At 39.8% G+C, this 22,228-nt stretch overlaps 3 protein-coding genes across 5 annotated transcripts in view; 2 read left to right on the forward strand and 1 right to left on the reverse strand.

Annotated features, from left to right (window-relative positions):
* LOC119561115 (TBC1 domain family member 4) overlaps window positions 1-14,758 on the reverse strand; it is a 31,744-nt gene extending 16,986 nt beyond the window's left edge. Inside the window, exons 1-3 of one of the 3 annotated variants that reach the window (XM_037875029.1) lie at window positions 14,384-14,758; window positions 13,077-13,380; window positions 654-1,103 (exon numbers count right to left, since the gene is read on the reverse strand). In XM_037875029.1, the coding sequence (XP_037730957.1) occupies window positions 654-1,103; window positions 13,077-13,196 (570 nt within the window). In that variant the 5' untranslated portion in view covers window positions 13,197-13,380; window positions 14,384-14,758. The remainder of the gene's footprint in view (window positions 1-653; window positions 1,104-13,076; window positions 13,381-14,383) is intronic. The other 2 variants (XM_037875028.1, XM_037875026.1) reach the window with 2 other exon arrangements.
* Window positions 6,018-7,559, forward strand: LOC119561116 (serine/threonine-protein phosphatase 2A activator). Its single transcript, XM_037875036.1, has one exon. The coding sequence runs from the start codon at window positions 6,091-6,093 to the stop codon at window positions 7,363-7,365; it is 1,275 nt and encodes a 424-aa protein (XP_037730964.1). The 5' UTR covers window positions 6,018-6,090; the 3' UTR covers window positions 7,366-7,559.
* A 1,048-nt stretch (window positions 14,759-15,806) lies between the features above and the next one.
* LOC119561061 (ras-related protein Rab-23) lies at window positions 15,807-22,124 on the forward strand. The gene is made up of 3 exons (XM_037874897.1): window positions 15,807-15,868; window positions 18,856-19,246; window positions 20,271-22,124. The coding sequence occupies exons 2-3, from the start codon at window positions 19,127-19,129 to the stop codon at window positions 20,955-20,957; spliced, it is 807 nt and encodes a 268-aa protein (XP_037730825.1). The 5' UTR covers window positions 15,807-15,868; window positions 18,856-19,126; the 3' UTR covers window positions 20,958-22,124.
* Window positions 22,125-22,228: the final 104 nt, after the last annotated feature.

Raw genomic sequence — 22,228 nt, forward strand, 5'->3', positions numbered from 1 at the left:
GAATATCTAAAAAACACGAAGTATCCTAATAACAAATGAGAAACCCATCAATAAAGTTCGAGATTACTTGAACTTACCTCACTGATGCACTATTCACTGCTTATTCAATTTCAAGTTTTATTACAGACCTACTATCACAATCTATAGAAACACAAACCTTAATTCAAGGGCAGCTTTGACAAGAAAGCGAATCATCATTAGGAAGATTCTAATGAGGTACGATCTCTGCGGCCTTTTTATGCATTTTAACCAATTCAACCAAAGACAGCAATTATAACTATGTCACATTCGTGTAACCAAAGGTAGTCGCTCGTTAAGCATCTAAATTTATTATGGTCGCAACAAAAACCCGCAAAGTCCTTCTGGGGCTTTTCCTGCACGTTCGGTGCAATTTAATCCGAGCAGTTTTTATGCGGAAAACTATTGTGTGGCAAGTTTTCTAAACATTTCCATATGAAAGCATTTCAAAAGGCCACAAACTGTCCGCACACACATTCCGCCATTCGGTTCAGTTCACTTTCCCCTCGAATAGCAGAGATTGTGAGAAAACGAAATGCCAGCGGACAGACATCTGACACAATGTCGGCTAAAACCGTCGACAACTTTTCTCATCCGTCTTCTGGCCGGGATTAGGGCTTCGGGCCTCAACTCACCTCCTCGACGGTCTCGCACTCGAAGAGATAGAGGTGCAGCAGGGGATCCTTGGGGTCCTTCAGCAAGTAGACCAATCCGGTGATGGGTCCCTGGAACTCCATGAAGTTCTGCGGCTGCTCCGCGGAGGCCTCGGCCGCCTGCTGCTGCTGCAGCTGGTAGGCGGTCGCCGCACTGGAGGAGAGTGAGCCGTACGACGTGGACGCGGTCAGTGTGTGGCGAAGTCCGCTTCCGGTCAGCGAGCTGTTGGCTCCGCCGGCCATCGAGGAGGAGGCTGCCGAGCCCGGGCCAGCACCCGATTTCAGCTGCAGGAAGCCGTTGCCGATGCTCTTGGCCTGCGGCTTGTGGACGATGCGGCACATGCCGACGATATGCTTCAGGGGGTGGCTGAACTGCAGCTCGAAGTCCGAGTTGTACGACTCCAGGATGCCGTGCTCAATGCCCACCGATAACTGCAAGACAAAGGATTTACATACTTCAGTAATTAAATTTAAACTGGAGTGGAAAATATATTATTTTTGTATGTTTGCACAAGAGAGTTTCTGCTTGTATGTTTCCACAAGAGAGTTTCTCCCATATAGAAAGTTTTGACACAAAGTAATTATCACATATGCAAGCCATTAAACTAAGAAAAATTGTTCCTGATTACAAAATAATTTTATTGTGTACACGCAAAATCGCCATTTAATATTTTTATAAGGAAAAAGAAAAGGAACATTTTTTATTGAAATAATGAACAATTTTGTTTATCAGGGGTGTAAAAATTACGTGAAAAATCGCTTATTCCAAATTCTCATTAGTTTCGTATTCACTGAATTGTTGAAAGAGATGTTAAAAAAGTTGAAACTTAAATAAACGTAATTGGTATGCAAAGCACTACATCGCGAGACGCACGGTTAAAACGTCCGTCTATACATACTGTTCTATAATCAATCGCGTCTTAATGTTAAAAAATTAAGTCTTAAATTAAACAAAAATTATTTTTTTTAACTTTAATGGTTTTTTGCTTAAGCCTTAATACAAAGGGCATAGCAGACTTTTCATAAGAAAAGTGCCCCCAGCGAGATTTAAATATTTAGAAAAGCTTCAATATAATTTTAAGAAAATTATTTACTTCAAAAGTCACCATTGAATGAAAATCATGTTATTGTCATATTATTGCTCCAACATATAACATTATGCATCATATTTCGGGCTTTGGAGTGTAACCTCAGTTAAGCATTCAAATTGTGAAAGTAATCATCCAAAAGAGACAGACCCCATTTGGCGTTCCTCTGGGTTAACTCGCGATTGGATATTATACTAATACTAATAATATACTAATACTAATATACTAATATACTAATATACTAATATATTATATTATATCAAGTAAAAATTGGCCACATCGAAAGGGCCGATTGCAATTTTCTGTTCATCTCTTCAAGATTATTATAGGTATAAAGACATACAGAATTAAAATGCAAGACAAATTTATAAAAAAAAATTTGCCTTTCGGGAAATATGCTTTGAAATTTCGGAAATAATGTACTTAAATACCAAGTTCTAGATTTCCATTGCATTTTTGAGTCTACCGTTGTTCTATTCACTGTTCTGAAATATATTATTTATATTTTGCACTTCCCTATGTTTTTCGCTAAGATATCAGGACCTGTACCCGGAATTCGAATGGTCTTGAGAGATATTGCCCTTATGAATCGAGTTTTACCAAAATCTTTAAGCCGCTGTAATATCCACTCGCGCGCTAAGCCAAAGGATCGATAAATCATACCCCATTTCGATTCGATGAGTACTTTCAGTTTTTAAAATCCAAACTGCGGTTACATTTTTCGTGTTGCACTGTGTAATTAAATGTGAAGGTATCATGTTACGCTATTACGCATATATATATATTTAAGCTCTGCTAAAACAACGCAATTGTTATATAATGAAAATCCACCTCGCTTTTGAAAAAAGCCAGAGCAACGAAACAAAAAACAATGCGAAGAATTGCACGTTGTTTCATAATTTGCTAGAACGTTTCCACTACGCGAAGCAGATTAACCATATTAAATTCCTTTTAATCAGTTTACATACTTGCATGCACAAGGAGAAAGAGAGCGCGGGCTTAGAGCGGGACGGCAGTAGGAAAGGCGCAATGGTGACAACGACGACAGCGACAACATGACATGCCTGCCAACATGGCGGCTGCTCCATTTCCGGCGCCTGGTCCCCTTCCTCCTCGTTTGCCTCCTTCCGCCGCCTGTACTCTCGTTTTTTCATTCCGTTCTTGGCCCTTTTTTATATGCTAACAACTAAAGCCCGGTAACTAGGGAGTGTCGACACTATGAGCCGGGTGGGTTTCTGGGGGCCGAGGAGGAGGGGCGGAAATTGGGTTGTGCTGACTGCTGGGTGTGTCGTTGTTGTGGCTGCGAGGGCTGTAGTTGGCAGAAAAGCAGGTCGTTGTGTTTTTTAGCCCCATTGGGGCGGCATTTCCCGCTTTCCCACAAGTTTCTGTTGTCAAAGGTTTTGCAAATAGGAAAAATATAAACAAAAAACATATACTCACGTCAATTTCAGGCTACGAGAATTTGTAAATTAAAACGTTGTAATGAGAAAATGGCCGTAATGCAGAATTAATTAAAACCCAAGTTCCCAGAACCAATCCACCACTAGAACTTTGTTGTTAACCCCCATCTAATGATAACCCAGAGACTCTAATATCTCCAATTGCAATGAACAACAAGCTGCCTTCAAAGGGGGGCAGCAAATGAAGGCGTTCATTATCGCCCAGAAAGCCCCGACAAAGTGAAAACTTTTTCCTCGCAAATTAAATTAAAATCAAAGTAAAGTGTTGCTCAGGTTCGAGAGTGTGTGGGCGTGGGCGTGCTCATGAGATGGGCGTTAACTTAGCCAACTAAAAACAGAACCGAGAACTTTTAAGCCAAGTGAGGGAATAACAAAAATACGATAAGTAAAACTTATGGCTTGGGAAACTTACGTGCCCCCATACGCTCTAATGGATAGAATTTGTATTGATTTTTCGAAGTTTTAATTCTCGAGGCATCAGGACTCAAATAAATGATATATATGGATTTGGGATACTAACAAATTTTAATTAGTTAGTTGCTTTTTATAGCACGTTCGTTAACTTACACTTAAGGTACATAAGTGAATCTTTGAAGTTCACGATGTTTAGAGGGGAAAGGACGTCTAATAACGCCTCCTGGCAACCGGTAATTAGAGAGGTCGTCTTGACTTGGAAAAAAGCTAACGTTTTCCTTTTACTTGCCATCCATTTAATTTAAATTAAAAATAAATACCTTACATACGGCCATTACATTTTAAATTTAATTAATTTCCTTTGACACTTGACGAAGGATCCGTGCTGTCCATCACAGACAATGCCACTCTTCGTTTATTGAGCATCGGTTTGAGTGCCTCGCAAAGGCTTTGTTGTCAGGTAAATTGTGATTTAAAAATAGCAAAGCTTTGATTTCCATTCGCCTTTGATCACAAATGGTTTTTTAATATATTTACCTGAATACTTAGGCAAGTATTCTGCAGATGGCACATTTAAAATAAACTTAAAAACATAATGACGTTGGCCTACTATCCCGTTTTGTTCTTTCCTTTCGGAAAGTGAAAGCATCGCTTGTGCTCGTTACTTTTCTTTCTTATTTGCCCATTATTATGAGGCTGTCTGTTCTTTGTTTCCATTTGTTTGGCAAGACCAGTGGGGCAAATTATGATGTGGCACACTGCGTATACGTAATCAGTTCACTTGCAGGAACAATTGACTGCTTGACCTCTTTTGGCCATTCTCTAGGTATTCTCTCCTCTCCGTTCCGCGATTCCTAATTGGAATCAAGCCTTGTGCTAGGCGCAGTCACGTTCTCAGGTGTATTTACTTTTGAACTACATGTGTTAGTGTGCACTAGGGTGGACCACTAACGATAAAAAATTATATTTCGATAAAATTTCTTTTAAGGGGATTTTTGGAAATTAAGACATGGTTTATTTACTCAACATGTATTATACAATAGTAAAATCCGTTACATAATATATTTTTGAGGAATGCTTTTTGTGAATATGGTTGCGCTGGTGTTGAATTATTCTATAATTACTTTAGATATTTTTAAAATAATTCGGGTTACTGGCTTCTTGACACCTCAAAATTTTGTTTTTCACAACGCTCCGGTTAAATAAAAATCATTCGAGTTTTTAAAGATAAATGTACTTTGTCAGAATACTGGTAGTTACCAAGTTTGATAAATAATAAAATCTTAATGTATTAAATAAATTCTATTATTAGTGTTTTTAAACCTACAAATCTTTGGTCCACCCTAGGCTGTCACACACATGTGAATGTTGTATTTTCACCTGACGTCTCTGTCTCTTCTGTCCACTTTCCTGCACGCACATTCTTTTTTTTTTGAAGTGCCGTTAGCGTCATGTCAAAAACAGCTGGGGAGTGAAATTACTGCTTTTGCATTTGCATTTGCTGGTTTTTGTTGCTTTCATTAGAAGCGCGTTGTTGCTTTCATGACGCCGACGCCGACGTCGCTGCCAAGCGCAGACGTCGCGTGTTATTGCCCAGTGATTTATACGTCTTAACCGTTTTTCCATTACGTTTTCATGCCGCAGCTGCACTTTGTTGTTGTTGTGGCTGTTGCCTAATAAATTGTCTACAATTGTTCATTACATTGTTCGTTGTTGCTGCTTTCGCTGGCGCAGTGTAGCCATATAATTAGCATTAACTGCAGTTGCTGTTGTTGCAGTTCTGCTGCTCCTGACGTCTTAATAACGAGTTGCAACCTCTGAAGTATAGCCCTAACTATTTACGGGGTCAGTCCAAACAACCCCTCTATTAGGTCTGGATTGCGGTCACTTACTACATAACAAAAACTCTACTTAAAACTCATTATTCATAAACAGCGGGTATAACGAAGGTTACTTGCTTTTGTTATAAGTTTAGTTAAGTGATTTAATTTCTCTATTTATTTAGTTTACATATATATTCTTAAATAAATTAGTGTTTTTAGCTTGATGTTCTAAAGATGAAATTACATCATGGTTTGAATACATATTCATTATGATACTAAAAATTAATAATATTATTATTAATAAATGCAAAGGCCAAAATAAGTTTTCTGGAAGTTTTCTAAAATATATCGGTGTTTATCATATTTCCATATGATCACTAATCTTCCCACACTCTAAATTTCGTATAATAGACTAAAAAAAAGTTTAATAAAATATAATAATAATAGAAGTAAGGCAAATGATTTAATATAAATAATATGATATGGTAGATTCCATCGAGACGCGAAAAAGTATGCTAAAAGTTTTAGCTTGGATAGCATTAGAGCACACACTGCTTAGCATATAAGTAGGTTGTTAGTTGACACAAAAAAAGGAAAGCAATAAGACAAGAAAATACAAAACACATAGAAGCCGATGGAGCACAAGGGCGAAGTGAACCTCAAGCGGGTGGCCGCCTTCTTCCGAAGGAGCTCCACTGGACCCGTGTGCCGGGTGCAGTCCACCTCGGACATCGAGCCCTGGCAGGTCTCGAAGGCGTACTTCACGCTGATCACATACTTGAACGACGTGAGCACCGAGATACAGGGAATACGGAACACCGACTCCTTTCCGATCAGCCAGAACATTCGCCGACTGACGGCCATCTTCGACAAACTGGAGGTCATGATCCAGACCAATCCGCCGGCGCCCGTGGTCCAAGCTTCCACTGTCAGTGCCTCCCTGGAGCCGGGTAACAAGGGCTACCGGCGGTGGGCACACTGCATGCTGAGGGACATTTACCAGATGGTGGAGAAGGCGGTGCCGGCCAGCAAATGCAGGCACGTGAACGAACTGGGGGTGTACTTGTCGGGCGCCTTCGGCAGCTCCACCAAAATCGAGTACGGAACTGGGCACGAGCTGAGCTTCCTGTTCTTCGTGTGCGCCCTTTTTAGGGCGGAGATCCTGACCAGGGAGGAGGACTTGGCCGCCTCGGCTCTGGTTCTCTTCGATCGCTACCTGAAGTTCGTGCGCCGGCTGCAGGTGACCTATTCGGTGATATCGTCGAACTGGCACGGGGGTTACTCCCTGGACAAATTCCAGTTTGTGCCGTTCATCTGGGGATTCGCCCAGCTGTGCTACGCGGCGCCCTTCTCCCCGCAGAAAATGCTGGACGAGGACACCATTGCGCAATACAGGAAGGAATATCTGCTGATCGACTGTGTGGCCCATATGGCGAACACCTACATCGGCACCTTTGCCCGCCACTCCAGCCAACTTTGGAGTCTGGCCGCCCTGTCCTCGTGGACGAAGATCCAACGCGGAGTGATGCTCATGTACATGGAGGACATACTTCTGGACTTTGACAACCTGAATGCCCTGCGATTCGGAGAGCTGATGTCCTTTGAGGAGGACAAGTCTGGCCGGAAACTGGGCAACGCTCGTCTGGGTGTGATGTCTCCGCTGCGCCGCCAAATGGCGGAGGATCAGGAAGAGCAGGATCAGGAGCCTGAGCTGCCTTCCGTCACTCCTTCGATTTCCAGATCGGAACTGATCGAAGGCAGTAAGAAGAAGCCAGCTGTGGACAAACCCTTCAGCGACGGACTGTCCAACAGCGGACTTTCCGTGGGCAGCGACTGCTCATCTCTCAGCGGCGTGAGTGTCCATCTGCCCACTTGGATGGACGACGCTCCGAGGAATACCAAGCATTAGGGTTACCGTGTTTTGTGCATAAAGAGATGAGTTTGTTATGAAAAAAAAAGTTCCAGCAGGGCGGTTCACATATGTATCGCTCTAACCCGCTTATACGGTGCGCTTTGAGGTATTTAAGGTACACCAAAAGGTGCCCTAACTGCCTTTAGTTAAATATATTATTTTAAAACAGGTTACCCTTCCCCAACTTATTTAGTTTTTCAATCAAAAACATTTCGGTATTTTCGTCCATTTTGGATATATATTAACCGACAGAGCGTGGACCAAGCTGGGGAGGGAAACTTTGAGGACGTTTCCCAATGCCTAAATCTAGTATGTTAAAATAAGAGATTAATAAAAAATCAAATGCTCTGCCTTAGGGTCTTTAATAAATAAAATCAACTTGGTTTGCCTTTTTTTGTATTAAACATACATACATATATGTATCTTATTTAAGGGAAATATTCCGCCAATAGATTTAGTCAGTAAAATACAAATCATTTAAAATTTAACGTTAGGTCAATCTAAAGCTCGTATATCTTATTTATACAAAATAAGTTCTCCCCCTATTTTATCACAATTAATTCTTAGTTATTAGTTAGTTTTTCATTTAATATATTATTTATTATTCAAATTTTAGTACAATTAATTCATTGTTTTTAGTCGGTATAGCATTCAATATATCTCATCTTGAACAGCATTTTTTGAAAACGTTACTTTACTTTTGACAAGTAATTATTATAATCAACTCATTGTTATTAGTACATTTTGCATTTAATATTTTATTAATATTACTGTAAATTCATTGTTATTAGTACGATTAGAATTTAACATATTTAATTTTGAGCAGCACTTTGTGCAAACGTAAGTTTACTTTTAACGAATGGACCCACTGAAATATTTATTTACTTAACAAATTAACAAATTGAATACTAAAATAAATATTTGTATAGTAAGGGGCGCTGGAAGGTAAAGTCCTTCGTCCCGGCCACTAAAATATGTGTTTTAACTTTTGTTTGGATGGAAAATGAATGTTTGTTAAACGAAGCTGAAGCATCTTCACATCCTGTTTATGTACATATAATGCAACCAATAAAAGTTTCTGAATTGTTTGCTTTTTACTTTACTTTATTACTCTTTATTCCTAATTTAGAAAAATAGAAAAACAATTTTAATATTGTGAAACCAAACTATGCGATGATAACCAAAATGTAGATTTTGCTCGTAACATAAAAATGACAATCCACTCAATGCATAGTTTTCAAGCCACTTTTGCTATGTGTAATGGGAAAATTATGTGTGTCATCTGCACGAATATCCGGGAACGACATCTGCAACATGGCAACGATGTCAAGAGACCGGCAGACATGGGTCCAAAGATCAGCAGACCACGAAACCGAGTTCCATCAAATGCAAAGCAGCAGCCAACTGGAATGGAGTGGGCTGGCTGTGCGGCAGAGCAAGTGGCTGGGGATGGGGAATAGGATGAGGATGGGGTGTACCGGGAATATAACGCATACGCCGCGTGAGCCACAGCAGCAGAACTCGAGAGCAGCGGGCTGGCGACGATGAAGTGCGAAAGCATTTATGCCACTGCAGAGGACTCTGGGGGTCGAGTCGGGGGAGTGGCGCGACTCAAGTGACTCGACCAAAAGCGGATTACCAACGCGACTTGAGTGACTTCCCGAGCAGGAGGCGGCAAAGCAGCTAGAGTGGCAACAATTGCAGAGGCGAAATGAGAAAATGGAAATGAAAATGAAACAAGCGGCGTATTGATTTTTCCTCTTCGACCCCATCGCTTAACCCAACTCCCCGGCGTTGTGACGTCAATGGGGCAGCACGCGCCAACATCGCCAGGGGATGGTAAATGGGAGGAAATCGGGAGGCCTTACCTACCACCTGAAATCCTTGGCGGGCCTCATTCGTGTTATTCAAATGTATCAAAGGGGAACGCTATGGGTGAAAAAATGGCCATCCCCTCCATTGTTGCGAGATTAAAAGTCACCCATTCAGGGTTCGATGTCGACCAAGTGCGTATAAAACTTGATTTATAGGTGGAATTAAGCACACGTAGGTAAAAAGCGAAGCGATTTTTAAAGCAACTCAAGTTGAGCGTAATAAATCCTTTTAACATTCCTCAGAAGAATAAACAGTTTTTTAATTATGTACAGAAATGTAAAGAATTATCCGAAATTCAAGAACTATTTCACTTGATTTTGGTAACCTTTTGTTCTCTTATTCTGTGCGTTCTTAAATTAAAAACAAATCCAACTTGAAATCGGAAAGATCCGTCTCTACGCTTGATTAAAAGGTAAAATTCTTGAAATTATACAAAATATTTAATTCAAGTAGGTTTGTTCTTGATATTAGTGTTAATAGATTCCAAAAGTATACATCTTATCAAAAGTATAAAACTTTCATAAATTATTCCCTTAGAATTTGTAGGAACACTTAAAAGCAGAAGTGGTGCTTTTAAGTGTTCCTACAAATTCTTAAATCACAAATGGTTAAAACTTAACTGTCGTAAAAATATTACGATTCTATTTAAGGCAAAATTAGCTCGATGCGTCAATAAATTTATTTGGATTAATCAATAATTAAACTCACAAAGAGCTCAGGTTCAGAGTCTGTATTCCATGCACACCACTAGAACGCCATCAATCTTCTGCCACTAATTTCAAGACAAATATTTATCTATCAAGTGTTAAAATATTGGCTCAACAACTTGCACTCAAATAGAGTTACATTCTACCGCAAGGCGTCACCAAAGCTGACAAAAGTATAAAAATGGCATGACGCCGCCAGAGTGGGCGCATTTTCATTCTTTTCAGCTTTTCTTTGCTGTGGGTGGGCGTGGCGCTACCAGCAGTCCATCCATCCAAGAAGCTTGTTATAATTTTCATGCGCTATTTAACATAATAAAGCAATAAGCCGCCACACAACCCCGAAGAGAGAAAGAGGAGCAGAGCCCTGGCAAACATTTTATTTATGCCACTCGCCTCTGTCTCTTTCGCTCCGGGTGCGTGTTTGTTTTGTGTCAACTTAAATGCAAAAAAAGAGAGGCAAAAACTAACAACTATAATAAACAAGTGTGCTGGCTTAAGTAAATATTTAAATAAGTAAATATGAAGCGAATTACGGTCTGTTCCGGTCCCTCCGAGCCACTAGCAGCGGCTGCCTTTTGGAGTACGGATGCTAAGTGGATTACAAGAGCGCGGATAAAATGTCACAGGGCTTGAACTAATGGTTTGTGAAACTGATATGCGCCGAGGGCAGAAAATGAGCTTGCCGCGGAGGCTAACGCACAACTTGATGACGTACTATCAATTTAGATTCCGCTTCTGGGAACTAAGATTAAAAACCATTTTGGTAATATTATTTTTGGCCCATTCTAAATGCTCGATTCCCCAGTTACAGAAAATTGCCACCAAGCCAGGGAACAAGAATTTATAAATACTTAGCCATAAACCATATTAGAATACCTTAGAGACAAGGACTGAAAGTAATCACACTTAAAAAGAGTTATTCTTATTTAAATATTTAAATTAACTACATTCTTACTTTTGATTTCTAAAACTAAATATCTAAAAAATGGCCTGGTATAATTAAAACCATAAGTACAAACACATGATATTAAAATCAATCAATAAATTACAGTTTTCAATAAGATCGATTTTTATGAAAACAATTGAAGAGATGGTCTGAAAATCATTTACTCTACTTGCTATACCCATATAAAAAGATGGATTATCTTACTACATAAATAATCCATAACTTTTGGGCAAGCCACCAGTATCAAAATAAATTATGGTTTCCCTAACAACTAAATAAATATTTGACGCAATCCAAAAGAGACCTGGTTATCAAAGATTTACCTAAACTCCTTAATGTTTCCCTTAAGTATTTCAAGTAATAACATACAAGTATGAGTACACCAAGGCTATTCCCTTTTGAATTTCAGAAAATTCATACTTAACTAAGTATACAAAACTCTCTGGGCAGATTAAAGCCGAGTATTTCGTTGTTGAAGTGATGGCGAAAGGTTCTTGAGGGCAGTCGAGCCCTCGAGGTACATTCAATGAGCATCAACAACAATTGCCAGAGGCAGGTGTGATTCCCCACAGATCCTTTGGGGCATGGTAGCAGGCACGTAGAATGGATTCGTTTTAATGCGACAACGGGCATCTGAGCTGTATGCTCCAACCAAAGAGGACACACACGCAAGCGAAACCAAAATGGGAAAATAAAAGGTGTTCCTTGCCACAAAAAGTGTTTGCTTAGGTTTCAGATTTCACACTGTGCAAAGTAATGCCGAAGCATAATTAAAATTCAAGGAGTTGTACTAATATAAAATATTACCTAAAAACATTTTCAATTTTGATAATACCCGCAGATAGGTTTTAGGGATAATTAATTTTAAAGGCTACATCAGAAGTCTTTAAATATTAAGAACAACAACAGCAATTCCTTTTTAAAAAATGTTGAAAAAAGGTTTTTTAAACTTTACTACTATTTTAAACTCTTTTTCAGCACACTTCCAAACCAAGCCAACTTTGCAAACGCCACAATGTAAACTTGCTTTCCGATTCGTCTGGCCTTCCTTAAACTCACGCGACAGATTGTCCAAGGGATAGCCCTCGGAAAGGACGAATAACCCTCAACTCACTCAAACCCACGCAGAGCGCTGATGACTGGCTAATTGCGGACTTTGCTAAAATTAATTTCCCAGCTTCTAATAATATTACCCAAAGGGGCCGGCAAAGTCACGCGGAGAGGATGGGCAACTTGTTGTCGCACGTGTTCAACGCGGCGTATGCGTAATCTCTTTGGGTTTCACCTGGTGACGGGGGTGTCCCTCAATTTGTTTTAGGCCTCACAGTTGTTCCATTTCTCCGGCGTTCGTCATCGTCTATCTGGGTTCTATTTATAGGGCCGTAGCACCCGGTGAACGGCTGCCGATGGGTCACTAATCGCAGTAATTATCCTTTATGGAGCACAAACTTATTAATTAAATTTCGTTCGCTATTTTGCCAGCATCTCACTTGGCACATAATTGATTTACCCATCCGTAATAATGGCAAATTGCTTTTAATTGTTTTCGCCAAAGGCGCACAAAGTGTGAGGAGAAGACCTGTCATGTGCGATCCCATATTGCATTCCGAGTTTGATTCGATTACCAAGAATGGTGTTTGGCGTGGGCGGCAGGTCGGGGGATTTAAATTCAAATCCAATTCAATATATTTGATGGATAGCATTGTACTTTTGTGCATATTAATCAAATTGATGTCTTGAAGTCCAAGCTTCTAACTGGCCACTGGGAAAGTAACATATATATATATATATATATATTGTGATTTATATTACGACAACTCTCGTGATCAAATACTGGCTTTTTTATTTTGATAGCATTGGGTAAGTAAAAATGCATCAAACAAAGCCTAAACAGCAATTTCTAATTGTTGAAATCAAGGAAATTGTGTTAGCCTCTTACCTTTTAGATAAGATAAATATATAGGTATACTTGTTAAAAGGTATATCGTTCTTTCTCGATTCTATAATAGTTTGGGTGTTTAATATAAAATCGAAACTAATATGGAATAATGTTTTTTTTAAATTGTTATTTTATAAAACCCTGAAAAGTGTTACAGTTTTTAGTTGAATACAATACAATAGTTTATAACTAACTAGTTCCCAACTTAAATCAACAATAAGTAGCCCCTCAAAATATTTACCTTCGTGTAGCTCTCCGTGGACCTGATATCGTTGATGGTCCAGGGCAACATGGAGGCGGAGTAGCGCGGATCGACGGACGCACTGCCGCGATAAGTCAGCGAGACGAGGCGCGTTTTCATGTTCACTTTGTTTTAAAGTTGTTTTTGATTTTCGATTTTATTTATTGGTGTGTACTTTCGGCGTACGATAAACTGTTAAAATTGCAGGCCAAATTGAGTTGCGGGCCATTTATTTACTTTGCATTTTATTTGCCGCTTTTGCAAATGGCTTTTTAATCGTTTTGTATGTTTTTTCTGCAGCGTGCTGTAGTGCAGAATCGAAATCAATATTTAATGAACATGCGGCGAGGGCGACCGCGTTTTCACATTCCCAGCGAAAAGGGAGTAGCTGTTGGAATTCGGAGTTCGTGAGCTGAATGAGTCACCCCCAGGGGCGGAAAATGTGGGTGGTTGGTGCGGAAAAAGGGAAACGGGGGCTGAAGCGGACAATGACCACCTGACTGCGCTTCCTGCGGGAAGGTCTCGAAGAGCATCCAAGAAATTACTATCAATATTGATTTTTATTCGCAGCCCTTGCCGTCTTTGTTTTTCACATATTCATGGCTCACACATTCGCATGTACAGTGCGCGCTCTATAGGGTGAACTTTTAAAGAGGGGAAGTAGATCTAGTGTTCTTGAAAATATACTTTATATTAAAAAATAAAGTAACCGGAACCAATCTCAGAAAAATTATATATACAATTTTATATTCTCGAAATTCTTTGAAATAATATCGTATTCTTGATAAAAATTTTAAAATTCTTATCTTATCGGCCACACTACTATAGTTACACATACCAAAGTTGGTTTTTTTTTAATTTTAAAGAAATTTGTAAATTTAATACAATACTAAAAATGATTTTAAGTACATACATTAAAAGTATAAATTTGTTCTAAAATAAACTAGGATTTACAGGCAACTGCGAGCTTATATCGAACATTTCTATGTAGTAAACACCCTTGGATTATTTTATCACTCAAAACAAACTAGGATTTACAGGCAACGGCAAGCTTATATCGAACATTTCTTTGTAGTAAACACCCTTGGATTATTTTATCCACTCAATCAAGCGCGCACTGTATTTTTTTTTCTTGGCATTAGGATGGTTGGGGAGGGGGGCCCAGGGGGATGAAACAGGAGGAGGAAGAGGACGAGCCACCACCAGACAGACCGAGAAAAAAAGAGACGGCAGTCACCCCAATGTCGGAATTTACTTTTGCACAAACTTTGCACTTTTTACTTTCTACTTTCTAAGGTTTCCACTACCTTTTCGCCGCCCCTCGCCACACACACACACTCACACACACGCTCGCCGGAACACTAACACACGGATGTTGGGCAGCGATTTGCAATAATAAATACTGTTTTTAGGATTTGTGCAACCGAAAACACGTTTAAATGCCACCGAATTCCGCTGAGCACTGAAAGGCGAGTTGCTATCGCGGCTCCAAATTCGCGATGGCCCAGCATTTCTCTATGTCTCGTCCTTCGTCCTGGCGCCCGATAACTTGCGATTGCTGCGCAGGCGCGTGCCTGCCTGCGAAACGGGTTGTAAACAAAGGCGACGGCACTGTTTCCTTTGTCGGTTTTCAGCAAAAGGTTAACTCGTCCTCGCGGGAATTCGTCTTAATTTGTGTTTCTTAAACCCGCAGTCAAAAGTCAAACAAATGCGCGTCTTGTCGTTCCGATTCGCCGAACAGCTGATGCGCTGCGCTTCTTCTTCCGCGACTGCCATTCACAGCGAAGCAGTGTTGCAAAGCGATGGGCTCAGGTGCCAAGACCGCTACATTTTCAAAATTTGAATTCAACAATTACTGGTAATTTCTAAATAATAATTAATATTTAATAAGTAAATACAAAGCACTTGAGACGAAAAATGTTTTTTTGTTAAACGAAATGAACAGAATTATAAGTACTTGAAAAATAGCGCAACAACGATATTGTAAGATATTTTAACAAAAATGAAAAGTATCCATATACTTCTTAGGATTGGACAACTCAAATAAAAATACTATTAACTATAATAATATTCATAATTTATATAAAAAATTAATAAAAAGGTCTAAGAAATAACCAAAAGGCACTAAAATGTCCTAAAATTGTTTCCTTCACAGAGCAAATTCTGACGTTCTCATCTGAGTTGAAAATTTTCTTAAAAATAGAACGACATTTTTAAGTTGAAAATGTTTTTATTTGGCTCGAATCAAGTTGAATTGACGGTAGCTAAGTACATAATGTGTACAAATAAACTATTAGTTCAGTCCTTAGTGTATACTTATCAAAAAGTTGTTAAATAAACTCAATTTAACTTTTTTCTTCTCATCATTTCGTTCTTAAATTGATACCAAAATGTACGGTTTTTAAGAACGAATGTTCTCAATTCACGAACAATGTTCTCAATTCAAGAACAATGTTCTTGGAGAGTTTTCTCTGTGTTCTGATAAAATATAACAATTTTAAAAATTTTACGGTTAATATAAAATTAAGTCTTGTGATATTTTTCATAGTTCGTTTATTATTTGTTACAACGTTTTTAAGCGGCATTAGTGTACAATTGACAACCTCTAATAAATACATTATTTTTGATAATAAATAAAAGTAAGACCGTTTGCACCTGTGACTTGCGGTGTTAAGAGCGTCAGGTGTGACCACCTACCTGAAGATCCCAGGGAATACTGCCACCTGTTGGCCACGGTCACACTGCCCGTAAGCCAGGCTTGGCATTCAAATTCCGAACGCGACGAGCTACAGGTGCGCTTTCAAGTTCCCGTTCCCGTCCCCGTTTCTGGTTTCTCCCTCTTGGCGCCCTAAGAAATCGCCAGGGGCAAAAACCATAGATGAACCGTGTGTGCAACTAGACTTTCACTGCGGGTCAACTGCGACTCCGAGATCGGGATCGTCTTTAATTAAGGCGCTTCGCACGCGTTGTCGTCGTTGTTTTAGCCACATTTTAGCTGCTCCGGCCGCCTTAGTTGTTTTGGCCATGTTGAAGGGGCGCTGCGAACGTGTTTACGATTTCTGCAGCTCGGGCTGTGTGAGTTTGAGTTGGGCTTCGAATGCGGGCTGCTTCGCGTTTTCGCACTCGCAACTTCTGTTCGTTCATTTCTCACCCAGAAAACACAATCGGCTGGCTTGATTTTTGACTTTAGTGAGAAAGGGTCGTAAAAGAGCCATGAAAAAAAAATATGGCAAAACATAAAAACGAAGCTGAAGGCGACACTGTGCGGAGTACCGTTAGTGCGCGAGTGACTGTTTAAGCATAATTTAAATAATGAGGAATTCGCGCTCTTAATTGATTTAAGTAGCGCTCGGCATTTGCATAATTTTCCCCACACACACACACTGCACCGTAAGCTCGGAAAATCCGCTTTTCCTCTGCGATGGCAGCAGCAACAAGTGCAAGCGTGTAGGTGTGAGCACCAGTGCATGTGGCTCCGTGCAGGTGTGGTGGTGCTGTGAACTTAAATGGACAAGTTAGAATCCACATTCCACAACAATGGCCAAGAAACGGCCGCCGATCTATTAGTTCCTTGGGCAAATTTCAAAATAATTGCAGTGCAACTGTGGAAATTGATGTGCGGTGCTTTATTCGCAATTCGTTCTGCGACTTGTGCGCAACAACAAATAGTTCTACACACTCACACACACACGCTCACCTGGATTCTATGTCAATCTGAGATGTTTTTTAGCCTACAGAAAAGAAAATATGAAGAGCTTAAATTCTTGAACTTGGAGTCTCTTGCCATATCTCAATCTATAAATAATATTTCAAGCGTTTGCTTTGCATATCACTTTGTAAAATCTTAAATATTCGACAACAATTGATTATAACATGTGGGTGTTTAAAAAAGTGTTTTGTTTAATCTAACACTCATTTACAATTTTTTATTCTAATGTTATGTATAGCCAAACTAAAGTTTTAAAGATTTCTCTTAGTTTCGAGTCAAGAATTTCAATCCCTTGAGCTCGCCAGATCCATAAGTTATGAATTCTTTCTTTTAAGTGTACTCAGATGGCTATTGAACTAAATCTATAACCGGTGGCCTTAATTATCATAACAATGAACTACAAAAAAAAAACGAAAATATCGTGAACCTTTTAGAAGAAGCTGGAGAAAAAGAGTCGCGGCATAATTAGAACGAGCGAAAGGTTGCACAGTGGGTTAAAGGTACATTTTAGGTTAAAGAAAAATGAGAAAACGTCAAGCTATTAAAAACGGAAAACACAAATCCTGTGTTACCTGTCCGCTTAGTGCGGAATGCCGAATCCATGCTGGGAATTAATTAATTGTTGAACAAGTAACCTTGGAGAAAGATCACAATATTTAGGTCATTGAAAGCTATACAAATCCACATGTATCAATTGAAATAAAACATTTTTGGTTTAATTATTTTGTAGTTAATTATAGCACCAATAATAATGAAAAAATTAGGGTAAACATATGCATAGAGAACTTAAAATAATGCTTTATTGATTAAATTCCAGAATTAAACGAAACAAAAATAGATTCTATTATAAAATAATAATACGTCATTTTTATACAACTAGATATTTCAATCAACACTTACATCTTGGTTAAATCTTTATTTAAATTCACCAATTTTTTAGCTGCCTTAGTGTTAAACTGCATTTTAGAACTACATTTTATTCTTAGCTAATCAATATTCAAATAAATAAAATGAATAGCTTTACCCCCCTTTTTCGTGTTCTTTTGAGGCCGAGGCGTACCAGTTAAATTTTGTATCTGACCCAAATTGATAGTGGTTTTATTATTATTTTTGGGACGCAGAGCTTTAAATCTTGTTTGAGAACCTTGGAAATCAACTAATTTGCCTACGAAACGAATAACTCATCTGCACAACACAATGTAAACAAGTGGCTTTAGCATCTCCCCATGTTTGGTCAGATATATTAACACTCCAGATCTATTCTTAACCCACGTTGCCACGCCGTCCGCCCACGGGGCCGCAGAAAGCAACTGTAAACAGGGGAAAGGCCAGAAGAAAGAGCACAATTTTCAAAGAATTCATAAGCACGCGCTAATGCGAATACTAATGCCATGCATGCTCCATCTCGCTTCCACTGGCCGGTGACCGCCATCCACCATCTACCATCCAGTGGCCCCTGTCTTCCCACCTGAACCCCCCCCCCCCCCCTCCTGTACACCACCTGTTACCTGTGCGTAAGGTGTGTGGAAGCACCTGTTGTTGAACAACGTAACCGTGCGTGCCCGGGCGTTCGGGTTGCGTCTTATTAGAAGCCGCATTCGGTGGCCCCGGGGCCAGTCAGGGAAATAGGAAAAAGGCAACAAAAACAGACCCAAGCAAAAGAAACGAAACGACAGCGCTGAAAACCGGTTAATGTGAAAATGAAAGAAAACCTTTTGAATTTACAGTCAAACTTCCTTAGCACGAACTCTCCAAATATTATTTTCAAATATGATATAAACTCAGATATTCCAAATGTTAGATTTTCGATTGGTTTTGAAATAATCTTCAAGTATCTTACAACACAAAGAATCGCTACATTAAAGAATCATATTCATTTTATTTTTAAAAAAAACAATCTTAAAATGATATGACTTATATGACATATGCTTTCAAAGTTTTCATAAGTTAGCTGACTGAATTTCGTCATTCGGCAGATGTTGGTTCAAGTTAGGGAAGTTAGACTGTCTAATTTGTTATATGTATCTAAAGGCTGATGTCGCTGAAGAGTGGGTTTTTCTTTTTCCACAGTTCGAATTTGGTGAAATTAATGCGTAGAAAGTGAATCGAGGCTTACGCAAAGTTGGGGAAAAGTGAAAAGCTGCGGAAAACTTGGCTGACCAAAAAGTACATTTGGACACACCTGCATTTGGCCGCCCGAGATCGCGTGCTCCACCCGATTTGCCTGGCCAGGAGCTGGAGCTGAAGCTGAGGCTGAGGCTGAACCGAGAGCTGGAGCTGGAGCTGGAGCCAGAGCAACAGCCACACACCTGGGCGAGCGGCGGCCCACCCGCCGGCTTAGATGCGTCTAATCCAATCGGCAACCGGCGGTGCTGCTGCGACCGTTCTGCAGACCCACTCCCAGTCGCAGTACAACTACACCAGCATGCGTGAAGATGATATCGAGCTGGCCATTAAAGTGGTAAGTTGCCCAGCCGGCTGCGTGAATGTGAATCTCTTCCATTCGGATGATGAATGGCTGAAATGAGTGCACGGAGAAAAACCAGCTTGCTATCAACGTAAGGATCGAATAGATATGTATTCTCTGTTTTCACACAGACCTGTTCGGAATTTTACTTTCGAGAATTTCTGTCGGAAACGATTTGATTATGAACCCATTTTTTATGCAACTTGGAATTATGTTAGTTAATGTTCTTATACCATCTTAATAGATATTTAAATATAACAATCTTAGAAAAATACTTCGATTTGCACAAATGTTAACACTTAGAATGTTAACATTTGTGCAAATCGAATTCGACTAAAACATGGTGATTTTGTTTTCATATCTAAAACGAAAAGAATTCTAAATGTTTTAAGTTAAATTGTTGTATTTGCCCTAAGTAACACATCAGATTGCTTGAAAATGATAATCATGATAAGATCATTACTTCTTTGCGAGTGCATTCCCATCTCCTTGTGCTGTGAATGGCACCTGTGAGATCAAATGCGAGTGCCTTGCCCGATGCTAATGGCGGAACTGCACGGATTAAGATTCTAGTTCAATTAGGGTTTTTTCCTCTCAGAGCGGAATTGTTTCTAATGGGTTTCTGGAATTGTTTCGAATTGATTTCTACACCACATATTTCTCTTACATAGTATCTCTCGACTGACAAGCCAAATTTGATTGAAATTTACCCGTTTAATTAACTTAGCCGTTTTAAATGTCCACTAGAAAGCAAAAAAATTATGTGAACAATTAATTTTCTCGTCTTCTGGTGAATGAAAATATATTTGTGTTATACCCGAATGGAAATGGCAATTTTATATTTGAATAATGATCTTTGAAAGATCGATAACGAAAAATGTAAATATATTGATAATGAAAGGATCAAAGTTAAGTCTACATTTAGGGTAAATAGTTAAATTACATAGTTAAATTTTACATGTTTTAATGTAACTTGTAATGTTTCTAATTAACTCTAAAATTTTTTTTTTCCAAACAGGTCATTGTGGGAAATGGCGGCGTGGGAAAGTCATCGATGATCCAGCGCTACTGCAAGGGCATATTCACCAAGGACTACAAGAAGACGATTGGCGTGGACTTCCTGGAGCGCCAGATCGAGATCGACGGCGAGGATGTGCGCATCATGCTGTGGGACACCGCTGGCCAGGAGGAGTTTGACTGCATCACAAAGGCCTACTACCGGGGCGCCCAGGCCTCCGTGCTGGTCTTCTCGACGACGGATCGGGCCTCCTTCGACGCAATCAAGGAGTGGAAGCGCAAGGTGGAGAACGAGTGCAACGAAATACCCACGGTGATTGTGCAGAACAAGATTGATCTTATCGAACAGGCGGTGGTCACCGCCGACGAGGTGGAGACGCTGGCCAAGCTACTCAACTGCCGGCTCATCCGCACCTCCGTCAAGGAGGACATCAACGTGGCGTCCGTGTTCCGCTACCTGGCCACCAAGTGCCATCAGCTGATGACCCAGAGCTACGACCAGGCCGCCGGAAACCAGCAGAACTCCAGCCATCCGCCCTACAGCAGCACGCCCACGATCAGCGCCTTCAGTCCGACATTCACCAAGTCCAGTAGCGGCACCATCGTCCTCCGTCCGGCGAAGAAGGGCCACGGCTCCAGCGTCGCCCGGAAGCGCAAGATAGTGCTCAAGAAGTGTGGAATATTGTGAGGAGCTGTGGGATTAGCTGGATGGATGGCAGGGGCGACTGGACTGGCAATGAATAACTGGAGCATATTTAACGCTCAATTATTTTGGAGTCTAATGAAGTCGTAGCCGGGTGGCCAGCCAACCGTTGGATGCAACCACAGCCATTCACTAGTCGTGCACAGACTCCGCGTGATGTGGTTCAGACATGCTTACGGAGCAGCAAAGATAATCGGAGGCAGCAAAGTGGATCTTCGTAGCAAGCCACGAAGAGGAGATACCCTTGCAGACTTACTGAGAAACTAAATTTTTATCAAAGACATCCTTCTAAAATGTTTTCTAAACCGTATCTCTCGGGCCGGTTCCGAAGACTCCAAACAATGGTTAAATGTTATATTACATAACTTTGGTTTTAATGATATGTGGAGTCCAGGTCACTGAAAAATATGTAAAACTTGAAAAAAAAACTATTGTTCATATAAAATGTTCTTAATAATTGTCAAGATAGATTTACCAGACCCAAACTTGAGTCCTTAACTTTCATTGGTATTATTTTAACTTTAATCAAAATACTCATACTAAAAGTACTCCTTTATAAATGTTATAAAAATCCCCAGCTCTACAAGCCTTTAACCAAAATAGTTGCACCCGATCTGCAAGGGTAGATGAGAGTTCTCAAAACCACAGACAATATGCACAAGCACTGGCAGTTTCTCAAAAAACTGCCCTAATTAGTTATAGATATGAAATCAAATTTGTATGTATTATGCCCGCTTTTCTATAACGGAGACTGAAGCAGCTTTGCTTTTATATCGGATATGTATATAGACACGTTAGCATGGGTATAAGCTTGCCTAACCAAGCACAATTAAAAGGCTATTTATCACGCTAACCCAGCCCAGATATCCATGTGAAATCCCTTCGCCAATTTACTTTGGCCAAATGTGCAATTAATTATTCAGCTTATATAATTATTAACTAATTGCAAGTCATGTCAAAGCGCAATTTGACGCGATTCTGTGTGGACCGATGTTCACATTCTATGCAAAAATCTGCAGCTAGAGCACAAGGCACACGAAAAACATTTATATAAGCCGAATATGAATAAATAATCCTAAGCCTATTAATATTGTACTTATAATTGTAACGACTCATTACAATATTCGCTTAATAAATTATTTTTGTAAATTACCCTATGTGTTTTTATATTGTATTACATTTTGTTCCCTCAGCTGTAAACATCGGAGACCGTTATGATTGTCTCTGCCGTGATATATCTGTTTTCTTTTCTAATT

Source organism: Drosophila subpulchrella, unplaced genomic scaffold (assembly GCF_014743375.2).
Source record: "Drosophila subpulchrella strain 33 F10 #4 breed RU33 unplaced genomic scaffold, RU_Dsub_v1.1 Primary Assembly Seq354, whole genome shotgun sequence".
NCBI classification, from domain to species: Eukaryota; Metazoa; Arthropoda; class Insecta; order Diptera; family Drosophilidae; genus Drosophila; species Drosophila subpulchrella.